Source organism: Onychomys torridus, chromosome 6 (assembly GCF_903995425.1).
Source record: "Onychomys torridus chromosome 6, mOncTor1.1, whole genome shotgun sequence".
In the NCBI taxonomy this organism is placed as follows: domain Eukaryota; kingdom Metazoa; phylum Chordata; class Mammalia; order Rodentia; family Cricetidae; genus Onychomys; species Onychomys torridus.
This window is the reverse complement of record NC_050448.1, coordinates 53069009-53092119: the sequence shown is the minus strand read 5'-3', so window position 1 is coordinate 53092119 and position 23111 is coordinate 53069009. Positions and strand designations below refer to the sequence as shown.

At 37.1% G+C, this 23111-nt stretch overlaps 1 protein-coding gene across 3 annotated transcripts in view; it reads right to left on the bottom strand.

The window, feature by feature from the left end:
• Positions 1-987: 987 nt before the first annotated feature.
• Serpini1 (serpin family I member 1) overlaps positions 988-23111 on the bottom strand; it is a 79489-nt gene continuing 57365 nt past the window's right edge. For all 3 annotated transcript variants that reach the window (XM_036191114.1, XM_036191112.1, XM_036191113.1), the window contains exons 5-9: positions 21175-21379; positions 16203-16300; positions 4559-4645; positions 2855-2944; positions 988-2668 (exon numbers count right to left, since the gene is read on the bottom strand). In XM_036191114.1, the coding sequence (XP_036047007.1) occupies positions 2592-2668; positions 2855-2944; positions 4559-4645; positions 16203-16300; positions 21175-21379 (557 nt within the window). In that variant the 3' untranslated portion in view covers positions 988-2591. The remainder of the gene's footprint in view (positions 2669-2854; positions 2945-4558; positions 4646-16202; positions 16301-21174; positions 21380-23111) is intronic.

Genomic DNA, 23111 nt, shown 5'->3' with positions numbered 1-23111 from the left:
AATGGTGATATTAAAGTATGAAGGATTATATTGTCTATAATTATTCAGTGCAATCTGTTTCATACACACAAATAACTAAAATACGAATTTCAGTTGATATCAAAATATTCAGAATGATGGTTGACTTCCTCTAAAACATAAGTTCAGAGAACAAAAATCTTTTCTGTGCATAGTGTGTGTGAGAGAGTGTGTATGAATGTGTGTGCATGTGTGTATGTGTGGGTGTGTTTATAGTAATTATCCATTGCAAAAAAATAATAAAACAACTAGGAACTATACATTGTTACTTTTTCAAGAGAAAGAAAACTAGTCAGGTGGTGGTGGCACATGCCTTTAATACCAGCATTTGGGAGGCAGAGCCAGACGGATCTCTGTGAATTCAAGGCCAGCCTGGTCTACAGAGAGAGATCCAGAACAGGCACCAAAATTACACAGAGAAACCCTGACTCGAAAAAACCAAGGAGGGGCAGGGCGGGGGGACTACAGAAAAAATTGAAAGCAAAGTGAAACAATAAAAAACCTTGAGGAACAGTGAGATAGCCCCATGAATACAAGTCCTTCTTGTACAATCCTGACAACTCAAGTGTGAGCCTGGGATCCCAAGGTGCAAAGAGGCAACGAACTCCCTGAATTTGTCCTCTGACTTCAATATAACATACATACTGTGGCATATGAATGCCTGTTCTCTGTTAAACACACACACACACACACACACACACACACACACACACACACACACACAGAGAGAGAGAGAGAGAGAGAGAGAGAGAGAGAGAGAGAGAGAATACTAAATTGATAAAATTGATAAAAAAGAAAAGCTTGGTAGTGTAAAGTATTATTTCTAAGCTTTCCATCAGCAAGGGAACATCCACTTTCAATTAAGTAACACCTAACTTATATTGAACTATTTTAATATAAATATTCCAAGTAGTACAACTTAATCATACATCTGTAAATAAAAATAGCATCTGGGACTTTTAAGAACCATATGATTGAATAATGAAGTTTATTCCTCCTTACAGGCAATACATTTAGTTAACTGGTGAACATACAGGTATAGCCATGTGTGTGATATTCACAAGAAGGATACAGTGATAAATACTGTCTTAGCTCAGAATGTGAACACTGGATCAACATCAGCCATCCCAGCTAAATAAATTATAAATGAAAACAAGAGCACTAGTCTATAATAACATGAAGAAGTCTTCTGAAAATATAAGTTGCAAAAGATTCAGTGTTAAAGTACTCTATCCTTGGATATTCATAAATTCCTTCATGGGTATGGCCTATAAATGTCTCCATATTTTTAAAGACTGTATTTCAAGTGTTGCAATATACAGAAGAATCTCATTTATCTGTAGTATGTACTGGAGAACAATTTTAGAGTCATACCAGATCTTGACAAGGGCATTGTGTTATTAATGCAGATTACATCCTGCCCCCACCCTGATTCCCTCTAAGTGCAGTCAGTGAAAAGGATAGTTTTTCCATTTACTTATTATGAATATCAAAATGTAATGCTTACATTAAGTAGAATTTTGTTACACCAGTGACAAACAGCAAAGCCCATGGTCAAACAACTAGGGCACATTTTGGAAGCTTGTTAGAAAGGTATGGTCCCCACTCTACCTTAGATATCCTGGATAAGATTCTGTCTTTCTAATAAGTGAACAAGTGACAGCATCACGCACCAAGTTTGTGTTCCATATCTTGCACTGACCAGCGATTTTTCCATAAAGTCAAAACATCTAGGTTCTGGTACATCAACATACCTACCACTTGATGTCTTGGATATATTCTAGGAAATGTGCCACTGGGTGATTTCATCTTTGTGTGAACATCAAAAACATCACTTAAAATTCAATAGTACAAGACAATCCCTTTGTGGGGCCTCTTGATGCCAACAAGAGTGGGTAATAAGATATTTGAACTTGTTTCTAGAGTCATGTAGCATACAGATTCATAGCAAACTCTTAAAAGTAAATATAACAGGTATACTCTAATAAATTTAAAGTACAAATTACAATATACACACAAATCAGTAACATCTATAGGCTTTAATTTCCCAATTTTTTTTCCTAAAAGTTTTATTATGGAGCTCTATGGTACATGATTATTCCAATTTTTGTGACTTACTTGTCTCCACATTATTGCTTATTATGTACACGTATGCTGCTCACTTTGGTGTTGATTCTGCATGATTATGAAGAAACTCAGAAACAGCAGCTTCTACATTTTGCATTGTGGGATCATTTTACTACAATTCCTAAAGCAACAACATAGTTTCCAAATCTCAGCTAACAGTGGTGTGCAGACTACACCTACCTTTAAAAGAAAAAGTTGTTCACAAGTTCAATATCTACTTTTATTTTAAACAACAGCACAACAGACACAATGACAGAACAGGACCATAATCTTAATATTGATAACATTTCTTGACAGGCTGACTGATAGGTCACATTTACTACTTCTATTCAGAACTACTCTAAATATTACTTTAAGTAATCCTGTAAAACAAAAATCCTAAATATATACCAATTACAGACATAATGTGCTTTATTACTGCTTTTTTTTTACTTAAATGTCATCATTTAAAGTTCCTCAAAATCATGTCCACTTGTGTTCATTGTTTCTGGGTGCATGACTCGTCCCATGAATAAGATTGTACCTGCATTGGTTTGGAAGTGAATGAAAGAGGAGAGAGAACAAAAAAATCAGAACTTTAAAAATATATGTTATTTTGATTTTTAAAAACATAAGAACATTGGAAACAATCTGAAAAAAATATATATCATTTTAAAACAGAGAGTTTCTTTGTGGCTTGTGCAATAACATGTTCATATGACACACTCACCAGTTTTCCTGTTCTTGATAAGAAATAAAAATGGATGGTCGACAATAACCTGGGGGTACAGCACAGCCATCCTGCTAATTGCAATCATTCCTATGGTTCAGAGAGAAAGTAATTACATGTCTGTAAAAGTGCAAAGATTCAAGACTCATGAGAATTATTCAAAACAATCTATGTCTATTTACTTCATGAAAAAGCAATAATCTACAGAAAATAGGGGTTTGAAGACAAATATTTTAAAGGTGTTAATATTTATACTATATTTTAAGGAAAACAACTACAACACATATACAAGTCATTTCTTCCCTCTAAACCATCAGAATATCAAAATGTCATCCTTAGTCTAAGGCAAATATTTGTGTTTTAGTCAAACTGCCTTTTCAATTAAGAGAAGGGGAAAAAAGAAAGAAAAAATTGTCAAAGTGAAGGCAGTCTTTCATATTTTCAGGATATTTCTGTTGCCTGTAGTAAGTGTTGTGCCCTGCAGTTCTAGCAGGTTCCAGTAATGACCAGGATGAAACAATCAATGAAAACTCAGCAGGAAGCCGGGTATTCAGTTTCCCAAGTTCTTATTTGCTATAGTCTGCTTAGTTATCTGGAGATTTTAATCGGTTTTGATAACCTAAAACTGTCTCCCTTTCCTCTTGAAAGTATTGTTATCCCCGATGAGGTCAGAAGTAATAGATGTCAGTAAGCTAATATATTATCAGGTAACAGAAAGTTTATTAATTTGGTCTTATCTGTTCAGTATGCAATGGAAGCAATCCTAGACCAGCAAGAGGACACAGGAAATGCAAATGGTAAAGTCATTCTTGGTTATCTAGGGAAATCACAACCATCAAAATGATCAAGGGTGTGGCTGGGGAGAAGGCTCAGTCAGCAAAGTTCCTACCCTACAGCTATGAAGACCTAAGTTTAGGTTTTTTGCATCCAGATAAAAAGCTAGGCATGGTGGGTTGGGCTGCACTTTACTTACAGTTGCTGAGGAAAGAGAATGGTTCTCTGAGGCTTACTGACCAGCTAGTTTAACTAAATCGGTAAGCTTGAGTTTCAGTGACAAAAATTATCTCAAGAAAATGAGATGGAAAATTATTTAGAAAGACACCAAATACCTACCTCTGATTTAAAACACCCCCCCCAAACATACATGCATATACAGGTGTACATAGGAACCTGTATTCATCACACACAAAACTAATGAAGGACAATTAACTATTGTAATCTGGAAATGGAATATATGTCCATTTAAAATTTTGCTAATTTCAAATTATTATCTTATGACCATTGTTATTTAAAAGTACTTAAAACATTTTTATATCTATCAATTCTTGTTTGTGCATGTAATTTTTCAAAACCAACTTTCCACAGACAAAAATTAAGAACTAACTTCCAAGAGTAATTAGGAAGGAAAAATGTTTGAATACACAGGAGGCAAATATGAATAATATTTATGCAAATGGTGGCAGGGGGTCATCTTAGAGCTGCCACCATGTGATGCCTCACTAGGACTCTAGGCATAGGCCTATGACACACTTCACATTCTATTGAAAATCTTCTGACTGCTTTAGGTTTTGCTTGACTTCTGACTTGGAATAGACTGGTGTCCTTGGTGCGGTTTCAGAAAAGGCTCTCCGTTTCTACCCAAGACTGTTTAAAAACAGAAATCTGGAAGAAGTAAGAAGAGTTCAGAAAAGGCTTAATATGTACCGGAGGCTGCAGCTGCTTCTGACCCTTCTTCGTTAACCTCGATGAAGGACTTGTGAACAATTTTAGAGAGAAACAGCTCTTTCTTATCTGAAGAGAAGAAATGAGATCATTAGCACCAGACAGAGAGACATATTTGACCCCTTGGGCAAGTGAGTTTGAAGGCTCTGAGAAAGCAGATATTGATAAAGAAAGAAAAAAAAAAAAAAAAGGCAATCTAATGCCGGATTTTACTTAAGGCATGGGAGACCTAGGGATGGTATCATTTCAAATTTGCCCTCATTTTATAACCACTTGTTAATTTACTTCTATCTTTTCTTCAGTAATTTTACAGTATAGATTTCTTTTTTCTATTACTTATTTCTTATATTGCTCAGCAGTAGGAGAGCAGAAACTCTGTTTTTAATAGTGACCTCAAATGATTTCATAATTCAAGATAAAAATGTTTCCCAGTGTCCTCTATTTTGAAATGTAAAGTTCACAATGAAAAATGGTGAAGATCCAGAAATAAAAATATTCTTTTCTTAAACCTAATCAATAATTTTTATAATAATATGGATGGCATTAACACAGTAAACTAAAATCGACTTCTTCCCTTTAGAAATGTTAAAAAAAAAAAGAAAAAAATATCTATATAATGGCATTCTAGTCTGGCTTAGTGGCTTATCTGAGTGCTTGTAAATACATCACTCCAAGATTATATTAAAAATACATTTCTAGTAAAAGGAAGAACATTTTCTGCATTGAGTTGCCTTTCAGCTTACTTTGAAATTAATGCTATTTGAGGCAGATTTATGATCCCTAAACATTCATTTGCTCAGGTCCTAACCTCCAGGACTTCAATACATGATTATATTGAAAAATGGGGCTTTAAAATGAAGTCACTGGGGAGGAGTATCACAAAATATGACTGGTCTCCACTCAAGTGTAATTTGAACTGAGTTAGCTACAGAGAAAAGCAGATATGGAGTGTTTAGTTTCATGTGTCAATTTGTTCAAGCTTTAATACTTAGACACTTGAACACACATTCTGGTTGTTTATTTGAGCACGTTCTTGGATGAGATTAACATTTAAATTAGTGGATTTTGAATAAAGCAGATTGCTTTCCCAGTGTGGGTGGGCCTCATCCAATCAGCTGAAGAAGCTGTATTACAACAAAGACATCTCTTCTGAGCAAGGAAGAATTCAGTCAGCAGATTGCTTTGGACCCAGCTACGACTCTTCCTTAGATATCTGCACTGTAGAATTTTCATTTCCAGAGCCTTGGCAATATGTAAGCCAATTCCTTAAAGGAAATCTATCTGTCTGTCTATCTTTCCATCTATTTATCTGCCTATATATGTATCATCTATCTATCTATCTATCTATCTATCTATCTATCCATCCATCCATCCATCCATCATCTGTTTATCTAGATTTTGTATCTATTTAGCCATCTAACTATCATATACTACACATGCAAAAAGATCTATCCATAAACACATAAAATATGTATTATTTAGACATGCATATACACATATGTGCATACACATGTCCTATGTCTCTGGAGAGACTTAACTAATGTATATGTGATGATGAATAAAGAAAATATTATCTGTAAGCCAAGGAACTAGACCTCAGAAAATGCCAGTTCTATCAACACAGTTAGCTGTAGAGCTAGTGGGAACATGAATTTCTAAGTTTCAATAAATCTTTTTATTAAAATTAAAATATATCATTTTTCTTGTCCTTTCCTTCCTCCAAGCCTCCCATATACTCCCCTTGCTCTCTCTCAAATTCATGACTTTTTAAAACTGTTACACATATAATATAAGACACACATTTTATATATATATTCTGAAATACATAAAATACATAAATACAACCTGGTCAGTCTGTATAATGTTACTTTTATAAATGTGAGTTCAAGGCTTACCACTGATTATTTCAAAATCAACTTGGGAGTTCTTCCCTGGAAAAGACTAAGTTCCACAGTCTGTTATACTTTGCTGTGGAGGACCTAGCAAACAATAAATGTCTTCCAGTCTTGAGTTCAACTGTACCCAAAGATGAAAACAAAAGCACCATCAAATTCATCCTGAGTATTTTTGAAAAGGAAGAAACATGGACAGCAGGATAAAAGGTTCTCAAGTGTGTTCTACTCCACAAAGTTCTTTCCTTTTCTTCCATCCTAAGAAGTCTAATCTAAATTACAGATCAATAACTGCATTGTTGATGTCCAGCACCATTTGCAGAAGCCACAATCCAATGGCTGGGTAGAAATCTACATTGGTAAGTTGTCTGCCACAAAAGCTTGACCTGTATTCAAATCCCAAGTACCCACGTGAAAAGGCAGGCATGGTGGGAGGGAAGAGACAGGAAAATCATTGGACCTTCCTGGCCAGCTAGTCTAGCCCAGTTAGTGAGAGATCCTGCCTCAAAAAAATAAGGCAGAGAAGATTTGAGGGAGACATATGATGTTGACCTCTGACCTCTACATGAACGTGTATACATGTGTACCTAAACACACATATACACCTGATACACACACACACACACACACACACACACACACACACACATACAAATGCATGCATACAGAAAAAAAATCACAATTGATTTACCATTAGACTGTTGAATAACTTATAATTAACTTTGACCTAAAACAGCATACATTTTCCTTGATGTTTTCAAAAACACACAATTATCTTTCATACATGGAGAACATTATTCACCAACATTTTGGTACATCTGGTAAACAGCACCTGGTTATTTTGAATTATCACCATGGTAACCAACAATGGTATCTGTGAATATACTTCTAATAGGGATACATTTCCTTAGATTATATTTGGCATCAGTGATAATTATCAGATTATTAAATAGCCTATCTCTTCTGTTTTCTTACAAAATATATTTGATGACTAAAAGAAAAAATAAAATGCAACCAAAATTTATAGGTGAATACCAAGTATAATTAGCTCTCTCAATTCCAAGAATTCTTTTATTTTTATTTAACAAGGAGAAAAATATAAGACATTTGGTTAATCAGGTATCTTTAGTTGGTAAAACAAAAACAAAGGCAGTGAAATAAAGGAAGAACTTAGCAGTTAATTGAGAACTATTTTCAAACCCTGATGCTTTTATCTTCACTCTATCAGTTAATGGAAGGTCATGAATCAAGACACAATTATGACCCTGAGTGCAAAAGCAGTTGAACTCAATTCCTCAGGACAATGGATGCCCCGCTTGCCAACTAAGCCCCACATAATACTCTAAAAGGGAGTTTACAAAGACATGGAATGATCTTCCAGCCATGTCAGTCTGCAGAGATGAAACTGCCCACAGTAGCTCTTAGACCTGTCCTAAATTGTGAATTAGACACCTGGAAATAGGAAAACCATGACCCCTTTACATGTGGCCTCTGTCCAAGTGTTGGAGCAATAGGGAAAGACTGATCAATGGACAGTACCTTACAGTTAAGTAGGAGTAAGAAGTTATGATTGTTAACTGCAGATGATAATGTGACTTGCATTTCAAAAGACAACACTAAAGCATTTCTGAATTGCTTTTTACCATAAGTGAATAAATGTTAAAGGAGAAAGATGTGTTTAGCATGATTTAAGTATTAGTCAAAGGTCGTCCAGATGGCCCAAATGGTAAAGTGATTTGCAGCGTAAGCTTGAAGACTTGAGTTTACTCTCCGGAACTCATAAAGGTGGAAAAAGACAAGTGGCTTCACCTAGTTGTTCCGGCATGGCACATGCAACCACATACAGATGCACAGAAATAACAGATAGAAATTCATTTTCAAATATTTTAGGGTTGGCAGGATGGCTCAGTGGGTAAAGGTGCTTGCCTCCCAAGCCTGATGACCTAATTTCAATCCCCAGGACACACATAGTGGAAGGAGAAAATTGACTCATAGGTTGTTCTCTGACTTTCTCATATGCACTGTGACATGTACATGCCCCTCCCTGCAAATAAATTAATGAGTGTAATTTAGATTTTTAAATTCTTATACAGTGTGTATGTGTACTTGAAATGTTGCACGGTACACCATTAAAATGCAATTTTTCTATTATTTATATCAGCTGAAAGTAAAATTGTAAATTAAACCCACTGACCTATATAAACGGATGTTTACTAAGTTGCAGTGACTGTCACAGTGTGTCAGAGCTAGGGGATGGAAGGGTTGTACTGCCTACACTATTCACAGGATGATTTATCCCAGGACCCTGCTGGGCACTCCTCCTCCTCCCTCTGGTCCTCAGCCTGCCGGCCCACCTTCAGGGTGTTTGACATTTGTGTAAGTCCTAGCCCCTCCACAGAAGACTCTCCCTCATTCACTCCACACTCTCTATCCTGCACTGTGTGCTTCTTGTCATCTGAGTTAAAAACACTCCAGCTTCACTCCTGTTTTGCCTCGCCAGATCCTCCCTCAGCCTCGGTACTCCTAAGGCTCAGCTTCTACCCCAGGAGTTTTCTCTTGCTTTTCTGATCCTGTGCCATTCTTTTCCCATGGACCCAAAACCTGATTCTATGAAGTCTCTCTAATTTATTACACCTGCATTAATGTCTGTCCTCATGGACTGCCACCTTCCTTAAGGCAATGGCTGTGCCATTCATCTGAGCACTCCTACCTTCCGGCAAACAGCTGGGCCTAAAAAGTGAACCCTCCCACCTCAGTACTGACAGTTTGACTTTTGAACGTACCTTCTAGGAATTGAACTTGGTGCTTGGGTGTCAAGCACTGTATTCCTTAGTCTACAAATGTTGCTTTCTTTTCTTTCTCTCTTTCTTTCTTTCTTTCTCTCTCTCTTTCTTTCTTTCTTTCTTTCTTCCTTCCTTCCTTCCTTCCTTCCTTCCCTTCCTTCCTTCCTTCCCTTCCTCCCTCCCTCCCTCCCTCCCTCCCTCCCTCCCTCCTTCCTTTCTTCCTTCCTTCCTTCCTTCCTTGCTTTCTAAAGGCATTCTTTCTTTCTTTGTTTGTTTTTGTGTTTTGTTTCGTTTTGTTTGCACATGGGCCCCAAGCAACCTTCTCTTCTGGCCACTGCAGACCCTGTTGTTCAGTGGTTGATTCTACCTTCCTCCAGGCAGCTGGAACCCAGACTTTTTTTTTTACAGTGGATAAGATGAGAACCAGCCAGCATACCCTAGGATACCCAGAGAGGAACTGGGCAGAAAACCAAACTCTTGGGGAAAAAGCAGGGCAAAGTACTAAAGCATTCATTCAGTGGCTGAGCAAATATTTATTGAGCAAGCGCTCCACTTGACTTATTGTGCGGGGCACAAAGGCTCTGAGCATGAGAAACACATCGAGTTGGCATGGTGGTCAGCAGGCAAGTGTTGGTCTCTGTTTTCTTTGTGGCACTGTTTCTGAATGCAGCCAATTTAAACAGATGTCTGCATCACCAAGGGCAGGCTTAAAATAATAAAATGAAGAGAGTATCATAGCCAAGCCCTACGTACAAAATGGGCCTCTATGTGGTTCTATTCTTAGCTTCAGCCCCACCCATATAACTTCTGAAGAATTTCCCAGGACCTGACTTCTTTCTGATTAGAACAGTATTTGTTTTCATATAGATTTTGTTCCAGAAGCAGAAATTATTCACTTGTGTTGTCATGAGTATCTACTGTACACACTAGGCATACCATGGACACCTAACAACCTCTTCCATATAAAGGCACATGGGCATAAATAAAATGGAACAATAATAAAGCAGATCCATAAATGGCTGTGATTTCCAGATGTGGTTCGTGTATCTGTGAATACAACATAAGACAGTATGTTGGCTGGTGACAGGGGCAGTCGGGAACATCAGCTTGGAAGAATGTTCAGTAAGGGAAGATGGGAGGGTACATGGGAGCTGAGACTCAGTGAATATGAAGGAACCAGTCAGGGGTAGACCTAAGTGTGCAGGTGAAAATGAGTGCAGAGACAGATTCAAACTGAGCATGTTTAGGGAGGGACCCAAAGAAACCCCAGTGGCTCGAGCATGGGAAATAGAAAGGGTGCGGAGCAGAGAGAAGCAGCCTCACATAAACCCAGGCAGCAACCCTTGCCATACTCCCTGCGCTGCTCACTCATCTTCCGCCCCACACCAGCACCAGGCTGATCTCCGAGGACAGAATGACCTCTCTCACACAGTAACTGCTTTGAAACAGCTTGTGGCTCAGGCACAAGTGTGTAAACAGACAGTCCAAGTGAAAGGTGAAACATGGTAAGAGACATAGGTGTGAAACCAAGCCCTGTTCTGGTTGAAGGAAAGGGAACTGCCTAGGAGGAGAGCACGATGTCAGGCAAAAGTGACAGCTGGGCTGGTTATGGAAGAATAGGTAGAGGAGAGAAAGAGAAGGAGGCAAGGTCATTTGACACAGGAATGCCAAATGAAATGTGAGAGAAACAGAAGGAATGACCTAAAAGGCTCAGTGGAGTGTAGATTATGAGGAGGCTGGGGAGCAGGAGACAGTGTCTTGTGTTAAGAGTTTTGACCATGAGGTTAGAGAGCCTGGGCTTTGTCTATAAACAATAGCATATGCTTGCTCTGATGCTGCAGTCCACAAGAAAAATATGAAGTAGGAATTCAGCTGATTATGACAAGCTAATACCTGGAAGAACCCAAGGGTCTTCCAGAGGTAAAGCCAAGGTTCAAGGACTCTTGGTGATATTAGTTTTTCAATATTAGCTGTTTCCTGCTATGAATTTCTTGTGTGCTATTGTAGCTTTTCCATCATTCATTGGGCACAATTTCACTGTACAATTAAAGTATTTGTATAACTTTCTCCAACTTGCTACAGTGGACATAGTCAAGATCCCTAATTTTAGGCCTTTATATAACTATCTTCATTAGCAGCACCTGACCAGGACTGTTCCCAGAGGGATGAAAGAATCTTATCTGAGATACCTCCCAGACTCTCTAAGAACAGATGTAAGCGTTTAGACTATCTGTTTGAGGGGGCCTGGTGGATGTGCTATTTAAGCTTAACCTTCCCCTTTCCAAAGTCTTATCTCTAGTTTTAGATCTACCTTTAACAATTAACTCAGAACTAAAGGGTTTCTACTTACAGGTAAATAAGCAATGACTCAGGGTGCCCAGCCACCGAGTACACTCCCCCTGCCCTGCCAGGGAATGGCAGGAGCTGAGATAGCTTAAACCAAAGGAAAAAAGAAGGTAGTTTTATTTTCACCCATGACCTAGGTTAGGACTCACAGGTTCTATAGGTTCTTAACATTTCAACTAACCACTTCTAAGAATATAGTTTGAGCACATAAATGCCCTTTGCTTAGCTATCAACCAAATTTGGCCCTAGTTGATTCATTTCCCTATTAGTCACTTCCCATTAGGGTTGCAGATGATGGCTGACAATTACTGTTCTTTTGTGTGACTCTTATTGCCCCTCCTTTTGACCCTGACCTTGAGAATTCAAGCCTGGTGACCTTGTCTTAGCCAAAGCATTGCTATTGCATGGGTATATAACTGCAAACCTCAGAGGCTTGAGGAGAACTGGACTGGAGGACTAGGAGAGAGAACTAGAAGGATGAGATGGAAGATGAAGAAGAGACAGATGGGGAAGAACTAGACAGGTAAAGACAAGATGAGAAAGAAGGAGATGGGAGAGGAGCTGAGATGGGAAAGAATGACATGGATGAGAACCTAGATGGGGCAGAACTAGATGAAGGAATTAAGATGGCACTTAGAGGGAACAGCAGGAAGATGTAGAGAGAAATCAGGCAAGAAAGGAGCTAAATAAGAGAGCAGAATAGAAGCTGTGTAGAGAGAGAACTGACTCAGAAGAGTAAAGTGAATGGACTAAAGAGTACCGTGTATGTAGTACTTATCATCTAAGATCAGATAATCAGCTGGTTGTCGATTCTTCCACGGGCCATGGAAGAGGGCTATGGAGGGGCTGGACCCAAATAGTCCTCCTGACTTTGAGTTTAAATGATACCAGTGACAAGACAATTTAGATAAGTAAATACCTAGGAACAGGCAGATCAAGTTCACTTTTGCAATAGTCAGACAAGGAAGTAGGAACAAAAGTAGAATTGTGGCAAGGCAGACGGAACAAGCCCTCTGGCTTACAGTGCAAGGAGAAGGAGCAACAAGGGGCCCACATGGGAGCTTGGCCAGCCTCCATCCACAGCACTTGCTTCTGACCTGAATATGCCTTTCACTGTGCCTTTTTAAGTCCTTTATTTTATTGGCTTCTTTATTAAAGCTTGTACTTTATGCTGAAGGATTTAGTAGTCTCTTTTTCTCGTCCCTTATACCTTCCAATAAGATTTCCTATTAATCCAAATGTCATTCATTTCCATTATATATATAAAAAAAATAGCCTCCCTCTGTAAAAGAATCCTGGCTGCAACTACCTAAGGATTTTAAAGGGAGCCTGAGAAGAAAATGATTCTCAGCATTGTGCATTCCATGTTTATTCTATGAGTCATTACTGTGTTTTATGTTAATGGGATTTAGCATCAGAAGTAATTGATATCAAATTGAGATGGAGAAGTCAACATAATGCATATTGAACACCCTACCTCATTCATATCTGCTTTCAGTGAGTCCTAAGCAAGTAAGAGTGGTGGGCACTGAGGAAACAAGCATCAGAATCAATCTTTGGGACATTTACATTCTACCCGGGATATTAGACGCATAAGTAACAAATATGAAATAACATGTGTGCTATACAACAAAGAGGAACAAAACATGCTAGGGACTTAATGAGTAGTTGCTTCTAGAGATGCAATCATGGTGGCTTGATGAAATTTGGGCTGTCTGGAGGTGAGGCCCAATTCAGGTGGAAGAGATTTCCCAGATGCGAGGAGCTGAGGAGACAGGCAGAGCAAGTGTTCAGAGCGACCAGAGCACAAGCTAAGGAGAAGGTCTAAACTTTAGAGGGAGGAACTCTCAGTTCCCTGGGGAACAGGGGACAGTGACCTGCAAAGCAAAGGAAGCTTTGAGCCGATGATGTAATGTATCTGAGAGTGAATATTAAAGTGATTAATCTTGGCAGGGGAAGGTACAACAGATTAGGTTAGAGAGGATTGGAAACCATTTCGCAGAGTATTGAAGTAGCCTAGGGCAGCGGTGATAAGCATTCCCACAAGAGTGGATTCAAAGGGATAAAAATGAAAGAGCCTCTCCAAGAAGTCTTAGTGAAGGATTTCAAGTCACTCGGTTTCCCCTAAAGCGAAAGGAGGTAACACAGGTGGTTTATTTGCCTCCCCATATGTGATTTAAGAATCTACCGTGTTTACAACAGTTCGTTGAATGCTTTCAAATTTGCAGATTCATTCTATTATAGTTTTTTAAAACTTTAAGCCAGGCAGTGGTGACACATGCCTTTAATCCCAGTACTTGGGAGGTGGAGCCAGGTGGATAACAGTACTTTTCTTATACATTTGCCTCACTAGCAGCTGTTTTATGAAAATAACAGACACAGCATGAAATATCATTCACATGATATGCCATTAACACCCCCATAATCCTTGAGAGAGTAGAAAGTATTAACTAAATGCATACAAATATTTCTACTGAGTCCTTGCGAAGGTCACTAAGAACGATAGAATCTCTATTTATCAAGGTTTTGTGTTATTTAGAGAGGTGAAAAATTAGTCATCTAAAAAGGATTTGAACCATGGGAGGCAGAGCATGTGATGCTCCAGTCAACAAGGCAGAGGAACCAAGCTGAAATGAGATGGAGCAGAAGCAAACAAATGAATGGTTCATGAATTAATGAAGGAGAGAGAAAAGGGGAGGGGGAAGAGGAATGGAGGGAGGGGGAAGGGTAAAAGGGAGGGAGGAAGGATTGGTTGGGGCAGCTGGCACGCTAGAGCTACCAGTGTTTAATCAAACTACTAATTTAACAATCAAGGAAGTCTCACTGCCAATCGTAAGCCATTTGCTTCAGATTCATTCAAGCAATCCAACGTCTAAACAAGGTGGTATTTAAGATGGTGAGTGCTGGCTTGGTAACTGAGTTCCCAAGAACTATAGAATGTAAAACGGCCCCAAACAGCCCCATTCCTTCATCCCTAAACCCGTTTTAGTCTTTGGCAAACATTTACTGTGTGCCAACTCTTTCTAATAGGTTTGATCAAATGACTAGACACATTTCATACAGACTCCTAAAAACTCTCCGGAAGATCTTAGTCTTATTACAAATCTCTAAGCCATCTGATTCATAGCAAACATTATGGTATGTTGTGCCTCTGGTAGTAAAAACAATGACATATTACTTTATGAACCTAACTATGTCTAAAATTGTAAGTCACTGACCACAGTGATTGACTCACCATAGCAGAGCTAACTCCTCAGGACTGAGTAATAGTAAGTATTATATTTGGGTAAAATATCTGCCTGGATGCTTGGGAGACAGTGAGGAATCCATGGTAAAGAAAGTAGACTATAATTATCCAGTGGGAACTCAGCCAGTAGAGTAAGATCAATGTTCTAAATTTATAAGGAAGACAGCATTAGAATTTTATGCTAGGCTTCAGCTATGGATATATATCTGACTCAGGTATAGAGATAGCAGATGATCTTTCGAGTCTCCACTCATCTGGCCTTCCTGACTATGCCAATGACGTGCTTACAGCTCTAAGAACTTGGACATGAGCCCTGAAGACATTTACTAAAGGAAAACACACACATCTCTCTTGCATAGGCAGGGTCATCTATACGGTAGGCTCTCGGAAAATATCTGCTGGTGCTTAGGGCATCAAGCTCCCTGAATGAGAAGCAGAAGCTATCGTGTCAAACAGATCAGAAATATATCATTCTCAGCTCATTGCTAGAATCTAAGTGATGCTTAAAAACAGCCCTCACTATCCTAATTCTGAGAGCTTGAGTACTAGGATTTCTTGAACCCTGCGATTCTCTCTCTCTCTCTCTCTCTCTCTCTCTCTCTCTCTCTCTCTCTCTCTCTCTCTCTCTCCCTCTCCCCTCCACTCCCTTCCTCCTCCCTCTCCCTCCCCAAAGTAAATGTACATAACAATATACATACACACATGTACACATGTAAGTAATTTCAGAAGTGGGGAATATATTTCCAGAATTCAGAATTTATTTAGGATTAAGCTTAAATTGTAAATACATTGTGATTGATCACTTAAAACTATATCCAAAATTATTTAAAGATCATAAATGCCTGAATGTTACTAACATTTTATGCTTTCTCGTCCAATAATTCAACTAGTTATTTTTAATTTGTTGTATACTTTAAAATTACTTTTTAAAAAACATTGTTTTACTGAAGACTTAGGAAAAGTTTTACAATATCTCACAAAGTAGTTTTTATTCTGTTTAAGATAATCTTTGGTCTGTTTCTTACAATAGAAGGTATTCCCTTATCTTTCCTCTATGACTAACTCCAGTGGGATATATTTAGATATTCAATCAGCATGTTCATGGTTTGTCAGTTCCACGAGGTATTCTATCAGGTGGGATAGCGAATTTGAGGGTATGTAAAAAAACGTGTTCTGGAAAGAATCTACTAAAAGGCCCACATCAGGCAATATGAAATCCTATGGCTATATCTATAGTTTTGCAACTTTTGTTTCATTTATTTGGTAATAACTATATGTAAGAAATCCATGAGAAGTGATAGACATAGGATCATTATTTTGAAGAGCTTTTTATATTTTAATTGATAATTATTTCTTACCTGACATGGCTGTCAAATTTGCATCTTTGTTGAAAATTTCAGTGACTCCAAGGGCTTTAAAGGTGTCTTTTAAATCAATTTCCTGTTCCACTGTGAACCTGGAGAACATATGAGAAGAAAGTATTCAGTTAACAACAGCTTCGTACCTAGAACAAGGATACACTGCTCAGGACACAAGTGACAAAATTTTCTTAATAATAAAAAAAGAAAAAATTGAATTTTATAGTAGGTAAATTATACAAAAACTGATTTTTCACTGAAAGATGTATGCGATTGTTTTTATGACAACAGGGGAGTAACAATTCTAAAAGACTAATTTTTCTTTTGCCAGTGGGTATCAATTTCAGATAGGTTCTTGGTTAGGTATGGCAACCTGTGTCTATTCTCCCTACCAATGCTGGTATCCCATCTGGCTTGAACCTGTGCAGGTCATGGTCAATCGAAAAGGAACTTGAACTTGATGGCATTTTTGTAGATGTTTTATCTTATATTGTTTTGTTTGGATTTTTTTTTGGTTGGTCTTTGGCTTGTATATTTTGTTTTCTATGGTTTCTGTTTGTAAGGGGGTGAGTGTGGTTGTGTGAATATGTGAGAAAGAGAGAGATTCTTGTTTTTGTTTTTTGATTTTTAGAGAATCTGTGCAGAGAGAAGAATAAGGATCTAAGTAGAATTGGTGGAGGGGAAAGCATGATCAGAATATAGTGTATAAAAAGGATTCTTTTCAATAAAAGAGAGGACGGATCAAAGCAAATGATGTAACACAATAGGATTTAAACTCATTAGTAGAAAAAAATATTTGCTACGGATACAGAACTATAATGCATGAGAGTTCAATGGATCTTGGAGGTCAGGTATTATGAAATACTATGTCAGACTTGGAAATGAGGACCAGTGAGACGGCTCAGTGGATAAAGGCACTTTTCACCAAGCCTGATAACTTGACCTTGATCCCCAGAACCAACGATGGAAGGAAAAAGTGACCCCATCAAGTTGTCCTCTTATCTTCACACATTCATACACACACACACACACACACACACACACACACACACACACACACACAAATATAAAAGCATTTTTGAAACCATAAATAAGTAATTTTCAAAATACTGTAATGAACCAAGTAATATACATGATGTTTCAAGCTGATAATGATTTACCCACAAATTTACTCAGGGTCTTTCTTCCTTTCTTTTCTTGGCTTTGTTGTTGTTGTTCTTAAGGATCTGGTCAAGTGATGCTTCCTTTCCATCCCCCTCCCCCACCATTGACAGGTTAAACAAGTGGCAATTTTGACTGTATGGTTAATGCAAAACAAGAATTTCAACTCTATGAAACTGCTATGTTAAAAATTATCACTGTGGTTATATTAAACTCTGGCATATAACTAAGCATGTTTCATGATATCATCATAAGAAATTACTTATCAATGAAAATGAGGTAAATATTGTATCTTCAATACTGTAAACTTTTACAATTACAGTAGAGCTTTTGAAAACAAAAAAAATTACTATTTGGTAAAGGATTTTGAATTACTATACACAAAAGTGCATCAACTTTATAAGAAGAAATAAACCATTAATTATCATAGCCATAAATGGAATCTCAACTTTATATAAATGGTTTCTATGGTAAAGCTTTTTGGTTAATATATAATCTCTCCATAAACCAATGAGTCATGTTATTAGTCATTCTGGGAAGAGATATTGAATGAACATGCCTTCACCTTTTTAATTTAATAAAGAAAAAATGTTTAAGACTTTAAAAACAAAACAAAAATATATCAGAAAGAAATGTTTTCCTTTTTCTGTTGCTTCCTTTTGCTGAGTACAAATGCTGCATATACATTTTTAGACAACAGGCTCTGCCTTTAATAGGTTGAACCATCCACTAAACACTACATTAGCATAATTTCTGACATTATAAGAATTTAAAGGAAATAACTGTTAAAACAATACTCAGATATAAAGACAAATGCCTGGGGAAAAATAATTTGGCAGGTTAATGTTTCCAAGAAAAGACCAAGAGACAAGTCTCTGTAAATCAAACATCCTAATCCAAACACTGAAATTTACTGTATTTTTACTTTAAATTAGACTTTTATTGATTGTTCATACCAAAATATGAATATTTATTGGGGAAACAGAATTGTTCAGTGTCTAATTTATTTTAGTGTTTGTAGTAGATTTAATAGGAAAACCCATACCAGTCCAAGTATATGAAATCTAGTTTTTTCTAAGATTTTTGTTCAAAATTAATAAAAAGCTGTCAATAATCTCTGGTTGTCTGATCCTGGTTTTTGTTGTTGTTGTTGTTGTTGTTGTTGTTGTTTTGTCCCTTGTGAGCAACTATAAATACTGTTCAATCATCGCCTCACCTCTTATTACAGACCATTAGCATATCTATTACTATCCCCCCTCAAACATATTTCACATACCCTGTCCTGTTTCTTATCATGATGTCAGACAACCTGAGAGGAAAATAGTGTTTTCTCTAGGATACAAAAAAAGAAGAAGAACTGAAGTGTAAATAAGATAAGCCACTTGCTCAAGTCCAACAGATTGAAGGGGAGAATGAGGATAGTGACTGAGTCTTTCTGACTGCACAGTTTTCCAAATTCCCTACAGATCTCTGGCCTCAAACTTAGTATGTAGCTGAAGATGACTTTGAACTTCTGATCCCCCCAGCTCCACCTCTAGAATGCTGGGATTAAAAGTATGTGTCACCATACAGGGTTCATGCAGTGCTAGGAGTAGACCCCAGAGCTTCAGGAATGCTAAGCAAGCACTCTACCAACTGAGCCACATCCTCAGTCTTCCACTCTACAACCCTGAAGGATGGTTGGTATTTAATACTATCTGTGTAAACTCTGGTGTGGCTGAAATTAAAAGTACCTGTCTCATAGGATAAGAATGTAGTTATGGAAATGCTAGCTTGAATTTTTAGAATAATACCTCCCCATGAAAACTACACGCGTCATTAAAAACTGATCCTTGAGTAAACCTAGAATCCAGCCAGTAGAGGTATTTTTACATTTGCTTAAATTGGGGTACAGAAGCCACTACCTTCATAGCACTTAGAAGTTCCAAATTCTATAGATGTGGAGCTTTGTAATCTACTACTACAAACAAACACCTATTTTTGTTACCAAAAAAAATCAAATTTATCCCATTGAGCTATTTACCCTCCCTATCTGAGCATTATCCATGTAGAGAGAGAGTTGATAAAAGTCCTAAAAAATGGAAACAGGGTAGTTAGCTGATCCTAGTTTAGTAACAGGCATTAAAAAGAACAAGTGAGCTAAACCATTTCATAATTGAAGAATAACTCTCAGAAAATGAAAATTTAATTTTCCTCTGCTATCATATTCTGTTTCTCAGTGGACATGACCTGGAGGACACATTTTCTAGTGAATGTGGATGAGTTAGAATCTATAATATTTAAGCACTCATTTAGAATTCTGTTAAAATACCCTAAGTAACTTTATATCTTCACAAAATGGAAGCTTTTAGAAACATTACACTTAGCTTATGGAATTTAATTACCGAAGCATTAACACTGTATTGAATTTGTAAGGAACTTCTTTTGAGAAAAACTATTAATTCATGCTAAAAATCAGGGAATGAGTTTTAACATGAGTTAAATTGTTTACAAATTTGAGCCTTAGACAATATTTTAAATTCAATCATTAATGTTTATAAATAAAATGTTACAGTTTAAAACTTGTTTATAAAATAAGCATAGAAAATCAATTTTTATATTTTAACAAATTGCTAGCATTTGTTAGATATTCACTGACTACTTCTCGAGAATAGACTTTTAAAATCTTTCTACATCATGGAAAGTGATTCACACTAAATACCTTAAGTATTTGGGTTATTATTACTTTGGTTTTCATAAGAAGAGTAAACAAGGTATAGGATATATGAAGACTTTATAATGTTCTTGCTACAAATATCAATACAAAATAGATCTCCTTCATTTACAAAGGCAGGACATCAGCTAAGTTTTTGGACAAAGTAGGCACTTAGATAAAATATAACTTTTAAACATCAACTTCTAAAATTGAAATCCATATGAATTAATAAGATTTTATAATCCAGCTTTATTAATTTATTTATCATCTTTTAGTATTTATAGAAACTAGTACTTGAATAGTTTTTTTAATGTAAAATGAGTCCGAGAACTTTACTGCCATGAACAAACACATTATATATGTTATTAATTAGTGTATCTTGTTCTCTAGCCTAAATTATTCACTATGCTTATGAGCCCATGGTTCATGGAAGGTTTTCTGGAAGGTCTAGTGTCACAAATGACCCTTAAGACTAAGTAAATAATACTTGGAAAAGGGCACTAAAGGTCAGCACAAGGATATAAATGGAGACTCAGACACGGAAAAGTAATCATACTGTGGCATAGCTCTCGGGAAGTAGAAACAGCATGCTGTTAAATATGGGTATGCTGAGGGAGGAGCCCAAGAGGAGTCACAGTAGGAAGGCCATGCACACATCTTATGTTTTTGGATACAGGGGAAATTTCGAGTAGATTTATTTCTTGTTTATATGTGAGCATATGTCAGAATCTACTACGGTGGCTTGTTTGCAAGTGTTTCTGATAAGGGCAGAGGTTTCCTCCCCTGCTAGATGCTTAACAAATCAGAGAGTAGATGTACATCTCTGGGCAGGATCATGTCTGTATTACGGAATATTAAGGAGGAGGACAAGAAGGGAGAAGGAAGAAAGAGAAGATAGTGGAGATAGAGGAAGGAAAGGGAGACAGAGGAGGAGGAAGAGGTAGAGAGAAGAAGGATGCAGAGAAGAAGAAAGAAAGAAAAGGGGGAAGGATGATGAAGCAGGAGGAATTGGAGGAGGCAGAGAACAAAGAGAACACTGAAAACTCAAAGGCATGGGCAAGAGATGGTCTGGATGCCAGCACTGTGCTATGCAAAGGGCTATGCAGGAACTCTCACCTGGGCAGGTACACTTCCACCTTTTGTTTCTTAACAGAGTTTGTCCACTCTTCAATCAGCTGGGCTTTGAGTAGAGGCTCCAGTGTGGCCAGTGGAACTTCCTGTCTGGACAGTACCAGCATCATGCTGATCTCATCTCCCTCATAGGGTATTTCTAGGACTTGGTAGATGCCACCAGCCTCATTGGATCCATCACTAAATTCCCCTAAAAACAAAACCAAGGCTTTAAAAAGTTCATATCAAAAAACTGATTTCAGACTTTTTTTCATGTCTGCACTTGAAAAGGTGTTGGGACCAAGAGAAATGCTCAGTAATTAAGACTCTCACAGAGGACATGGGTTCAGTTCCCATCACCCACATAGTGGCTCACAGTCATATGTAACTTCGTGTCCAGGAGTTCCAAATGCCCTCTTCTGGTGGCCTCCTGGACTAGAACAGGTTTTGGTAACATACATACACACACACATACATACATACATACATACATACATACATACATGCAAGAAAAACAATCATACACATAAAAATAAATCATTTTAAAATAAAAGGAAATAATGTTTAAAAATAAGAAATTCAGGAATCCAAAGCAAATTATTTATTTGAAAATAGGCCTCAAAAGCAATGAATCATCACCACCAAAAATGTAATTGTTTTTGAATTCCAAGAATTTATCTTACATTTTTTTTATGTTTGCCAGACCAATTTTTATTTTTAAATAAGATAATTCAATTTAACATAGTGAAAACTCTAATTCTAAAAATAAATCTCTGGCTTCAAGTTGAGTGTACTAACTTGGACAGTTAGCAGTATTCTCTTGATTTTTAAGAACACAGCTTGTATTTCTGGGTATTCCACTATCACCACAATTACAAGACACACAAGACCAATGTTGCCAGTTAAAATAAAATCTAAGCATTATATACTGTATATCAAGTGTGTTTGTGATAAGAAAGTCCTCAAAGTCAGTAACTAGAGAAGTGAGATAATTTATTTTGTGTTCCATAAATTTAGCAGAATTACTTATGTATGTGTACATACAAACACAGAGGCAGAGAGACAGAGATAGTCTTTAGAATACACCATTTTGTCTTTACTTTAAATTTTCTCTATCATCAAAACTAAGAATAATATATCTGTTATTGATATTTTCCTAAGTATATTATACATGGCATTAACCATCATGGTTTTCATAGTTTAAACTGTTGATTCTAATGTATATTCATTATACAATTACATTTCTGCTAATGACTTAACTAATTATTTTAATTCAAGAGGAAATAATGCCTTAAACTTCTGAGGAGTCAAAAAAATTAAATGAAAATAATGTCAAAGACATTGAATTGCATCATGATGTACAGTTCTCTCAGCCATATAAATACAAATCTGAGGCATCAGATCCCTTGGAACTGGAGTCACAAGCAGGTATGTAGGTGCTAGGGACTGAATCCACGTCTTCTACAATAACAGCAAGTGGTTTTAACTGATGAACTATTCCTCTGGCACTTGATATTCAAATTCTAAAGAAAAAATTTACAAGGAGCTGGTAGTGTGTTCAAGAGTGGAAAGGCATTGCTGCTGAGAACAATGACCTTATTATGATTCCCCAGAACACATATGGTGGAAGAAGAGAACCAACTTACTGCAGTTGTCCTGTGGCCTCCGCACATGAGCCATTGTATACAGGCTCACAAACAAACAAGTAAATTTAAATGAAAAAAAGGAAAAGAAAAATATATAATAAGAATGTTGAAAACTAAATCAGGTTCTTGGTAGACCAGAAAGCCAACGACCATCCCAAAGCCAATCATTTCATGTTGTAAACTAGAATATTATCACTCAAGATCAGAATTTTTAACGTGTGTGTGTGTGTGTGTGTGTGTGTGTGTAGGTACAAATATGTCATGGAGCACGTTTGGTGGAAGGGTCTACTTCTTCAT